Source organism: Apaloderma vittatum, unplaced genomic scaffold, assembly GCF_000703405.1.
Source record: "Apaloderma vittatum isolate BGI_N311 unplaced genomic scaffold, ASM70340v1 scaffold26726, whole genome shotgun sequence".
NCBI lineage: Eukaryota > Metazoa > Chordata > Aves > Trogoniformes > Trogonidae > Apaloderma > Apaloderma vittatum.
The window spans coordinates 1-4,821 of record NW_009723740.1 but is presented as its reverse complement, the minus strand read 5'-3'; the positions used below and the strand labels follow the sequence as shown (position 1 = coordinate 4,821).

Genomic DNA, 4,821 nt, shown 5'->3' with positions numbered 1-4,821 from the left:
CAGTCAGAACCTGCGTGCAACGCAATCGCTCTGCTGAAAGTCAAGGCTGCAAACCCACCGCGACTGCTCACAGATTCTAGGGACGGGCAGAGCAGAAGTTAGAGCAAAGCCGTGAGGGTGCCCAGCGCCTGCCGTGCAAACAGAGCATGCGAGGACAGTGAGCGACGCGCGGGGGCCCCGGCCGCGCCCACGGGTGAAGCTGCTCTGACCCGGTCTCTGTGTGCAGCATCTTTAGGGAACCACACGGCTCAGGCGGGAGCCCAAAGCCCTCGCGGCATCGATGCTGCTTGGACAGACTGCAGGAAGCTCGTTCCCACACTGAACTTCGTTGCTGCTGCCACGTGTTCAACTCCTCAGCTCGTATCCCAAGGGAGAGAACCACGTTGGCGTTTTTCCCCGTGCGCCACCCAGGGCTGCCCACAGGCTGCAGAGGGCTCGGGCAGAGCCCTGGGGTCTGACACACGACCCTCCTGCAGCCGCTCGCTAAATGCCCCCAGCACAGCCTGCGGGAACAAGGGCCCGGCAGCTTCTCGGCTGCTTCTGCTAAAGCATCTGAAAAAATCAGCTCCACAAATGGAAGTGAAACCGATGGGCTCAGCACTGAAGCTGAAGAGGCCTCTGCTTTACTCACAACCCCGGCTGTGGGGGCAGCAACTCCCGACCCGCTCCAGCCAAACCCTGCAGGTTCACAGGCCAGTCCGTGCCGGGTCACCCCCGGCTCAGGGCCGCTCTGGTGACGGTCACTCCTGAGCATCAGCCTCAAACCTGCACCAGCTTATCTGCTCCCTCTCTCTCCTCAGGCCAGCACCACACGATCTCACCCGCCCTCACAATCCAACAGGCAAACGAAAGACAACGCTGTTACCAGAGATGAGCAAATGCACACCGAACCGTTAAGATTTTCAAGCTTTTCTTTTAACCAAGGCTAGATTGCTCTGTTACAAAAAGACAAGTTATTGATATCAAAAGTGGCAAGTGAACTGCAAAGTGAGCGTTAGGGACGTGCACACCAGACAAAGCTCTGCACACTCCGTGCTTGAAACTTACCCGGCGTTTCAGATACGATCTAGGCTGCCTGCTGAATTGGAAAATGAGAAGTATCAGCTCAGAAAGCAAAACAATTAGAAAACAAAACACCAAACTGTTTAGAAGCGCTTTCTGAAAGAAGCTGCCCACATCAAAACCACCAGTAAACCATCAGAGGAACCAGACAGCGAGCGGGTTCTCCTGACAACGCCTGTCTGCGCGACTCCTGGAGTGTCCCGGCTCCTCCTCCCTGCCCTACGAGCCTGAGCCGGGCAGCACATGAACACCTGGAACGTCCTGACAGAGGGAAGGATGGGGAAGAAGAGGAGGTAGGAAAGCTCCATAAATCTGGCAGGAAGCGCAGCCGTCCCAGGGCTCTCCAGAGCAGGGAGCAAACCGGAGCCAGCCACAGCCTCGGTTTATGTAAACCCACCTCAAAACACCAAACGGTATTTACACCAGCTGGAATCTCACCGCCACGGCCAGGGGGGAATTCGAGCTATTTAGAGCCGGGCAGACTGAGCTCCCTGGCTTCAGGGGGACCAGCGAGTGGGGTGCGGGAAGGAGCGCTGCAGCACGGCTGCTGGAGCATCCTGGGCACGTACCCCCGAGGCAAAGGGTTCTGATTGTCAGAGACAAGCTGGAAACAGGCCCGCGCTGCTCCTGACCTCCTTCTCCCTAGAAAATGGAACGGGGGCAACACTTGAGAAAGGATCCACAAGTAGCTCAGGTTCCAACCTGCCACCGTGGAACAATCTCGTTTTCCTGCTCCACACGAAGGGCCAAGGCTGGCGGGCGGCTGCTTCACTGGGTTTCACCCCTTGGATCAGGCTGGCTGCTGACCCGCGCTTCTAAAGAAGCTGCCAAAGACAAACTCAAACATCTTCAGATACACTTGGGAAAAAATATAATATAAATCTACTGCCTCAAGGTCTCTGTTTCCGCAAGCGCATCGTGTTCTACCACAGCCATTTCTAAACAAACCCTGCAGCCTCTCTGTAACGTACAAATACAAAATATTTCACGCACAGAGAAACAGCCTGAAGTAACTTTACAAAGAAAGGTTGTGCTTTTTTCTTCTCCATAGATACAACTCTTGCACTTGCCTCCCCCTTGGGAAAGCCAGGTGCACTAACACTGATCCTGTGTGAAGTTTAGTCACCGGAAGGGAGCGAACCGAAGGAATGTCAGTCGATAAGTGCAAATAAAGCAGGTGCTTTCGAGCACACACAAAGGTAACCACTAAATTATTAAGACAGACAGCTTTGATCTTCAAAACAGAACTGTTAGAGACTAACTCTACAGAAATCCTTGAAAACAAAGGTCTGAAGAGAGAGAACAGACTTAACGTTCCCAGAGACACCTCGCGGCCCGGGCCAGGCCACGGTTCTCCCGTGAAGTAACGCTGCTGCAGCCACGGAGCTCCTCCACTCCCACCCACCCTCGGCTCTGAGCTGCTCAGCTCTCGATACACACGAGACGCCGGTTTCACGCATCAAACCCAGCCAACCCCTCCCATCTCACACAGACACGCCAAGGCTGCCACAGGGGTTTCGCGCAGCATTTTCTGCATCTCAGGCCGGAGGCTAGCACTCGATCTGCGAGCGCGGCATCCTCCGCAGGCTGAGCGAGTGCCGGTGGATCTCCTGCATCTGCCTCTCCTGCATCTGCCGGATTCTGTCTTTCTGCCACATCAAGTTCTGGGGCATAGGGTATCTCTGCGTCCCCTGCAAGCACCTGAAGGGAATCCTCACGTGGCAGGCCGTGGCCCTGCAGCGAGGCTGAGGCATGGGAGGCAGAAGCATCCAGCGCTTCCTCTCGGCGCAGTACCGATACGCCTCTTTCCGGTACTGCTTGTCAATGTCGTCGCTGTTCTTCCACCCCCCGATGATAAAAACATCATCTTTATAGTAACAGATCGCTGCTCCTTCAATGCTCAGGACCTCTGGGGGCAAGCTCTCGAGTATTTCATCCGAGGCCCTGCCAGAGATCTTCGCCTTGGCCTCCTCGTTATCCACGGAGTAACTCTTGGGGCAGCACGATGCCGTGTGGTAGAAGTTCGTGTGAGCCACCGACATCTGGAAAGAGCAGTAGTTGTCGATGAGCGGCAGAGACTCCACGTCCTGCCACTGCCTCGTCTCGGCGTCGAACCTGATGATGACGGCGCGCAGCCCGTCCTCGCTGTCGCTGTCCACGGGGGTCCGGGCGGCCACGTAAACAAACCGGTCTTCGACGGAAACGGCTTTGACGTCGCGAAGGATCTTCGGAGCCGACTCCAGGTTGTGCCACTTGTCCTGCTTGGGGTTGTAAACGGCCACGTCTTTAAAGCCGGGGCTGAAATTGCCGTGCCCGCCGATGCTGTACAGATTGCCCCTGACCTCGGTCAGGCCGAAGGAATGCTTCCTGGTGATCAGGTTCGCCACCTGCTCCCAGATGTTTCTGTTCGGGTTGTACCTCTCCACGGTCTTGGCGAAGCCGGGTTCCATGGAGCCGGCTACGTACACGTAGGACTCCGTCACGGCCCCGGCGTGACCGTCGAGGTGATTGTGGATGTGCGGCAAGTTCACCCACCGGTCCTCATCGATGAAATACCCGACGCACTCGCTCAGGTAATCCCCTCCCTCCGAGACGCCGCCGATCACCATGATGACGTCCATGTTCTGCCCGAGGCGCGGCAGCAGCGCCACGGGGCAGGCGCAGTGCTGCAGGTTCCCCGACTGCAGGTTCTCGGCCCGCAGGGCGTGACTCTCCACGGCCTCGGACACCAACCGAACGCAGGCTTCGTTGCTCGACACCAGCCTCTCGGATTTGACGTGGCGGGTGAGGTAAGTGGGTTTCATCTGAGAGAGCCTAAGCAGCTTAAAGAGATCTTCAAAGTACCTCTCTCTTTCCTCAGGATTTTTCTGCACCCACTTCAAAACAGTCTCAAAAAGGATTTCTTCCGAGTCCACTGTGATCTCCGAGTCCGAGAGCCAGTCCCTGATGAGATGAAAGGGCAGAGTGTAGAACTCCTCATCCTGGATAACTTTGTAGAAGTTCCTCCTGATCATGTCCTGGGCTTTGAGGGCCAGCTGATTCAAGGAATACATGTGGGCCAAGCTGTGAACCGCGACGCAGTTGGAGAGGTTGAGTTTCTTCTTCAGGAACTCCCCGCAGAACTCCTTCAGCCGGGTCAGGAGGAACCTGCAGAACAAACGCAGCGGGGTGAAGGGGGCTGTGAGGGTATAACGGCAGGCTAGCAAGGAGGACCGGAGGAGGACTGCTCAGGCGACTTGGAGACCAGCCACACCCCACTGGGTGACTGCCTGGCCCCGTGTGCCGCACCAGCAGCACGTCTGTGCCGAGATGCGGGGGCACCTGTCACACCCCTGCCCTGCGAAGCTGCTGCGCGAGTCCTGGGGACTCAGGCAGAGCAGCAAGTGAAACGTACCGAAGCAGTGGGATAAACACCACATGCTTTCCCGCAGAGAGCTCTCCTTGGGGCTCTTCCTCGTGAAGAGTGACAGGACGAGGGGAAATGGATTTAAATTGCGCCAGGGGAGGTTCAGGTTGGCTATCAGCAAGACGTTCTTTACCGAGAGGGCTGTCAGCCATGGGAACAGGCTGCCCAGGGAGGGGCTGGAGTCACATCCCCGGAGGGGTTTCAGAGATGTGGCGCTGGGGACAGTTTCGTGGGTTGGTGGGGCTGGGGCACAGGCTGCCCTCGATGACCCTTCCAGCTGCAACCGCTCTGTGAGCCCAGGCTCTCTGGGGTCCCTTCCCGCCCCCAGCACCGGCTCCGTGCGGGGTCACTCT

At 57.1% G+C, this 4,821-nt stretch overlaps 2 protein-coding genes across 2 annotated transcripts in view; one reads left to right on the top strand and one right to left on the bottom strand.

Moving 5' to 3' along the window:
• Window positions 1-1,309, top strand: part of KLHL10 (kelch-like family member 10) — a 7,017-nt gene extending 5,708 nt beyond the window's left edge. The window contains 1 exon segment of the mRNA XM_009872241.1: window positions 1,259-1,309. Coding sequence (XP_009870543.1) covers window positions 1,259-1,309 — 51 coding nt within the window.
• Window positions 1,310-2,612: 1,303 nt separating this feature from the next.
• On the bottom strand, window positions 2,613-4,209 carry KLHL11 (kelch-like family member 11; the record flags this gene model as incomplete). The annotated part of the gene is made up of 1 exon (XM_009872239.1): window positions 2,613-4,209. A coding segment is annotated over one exon (1,597 nt), but the record flags the coding sequence as incomplete, so codon positions are not given.
• Between the last annotated feature and the right edge of the window lie 612 nt (window positions 4,210-4,821).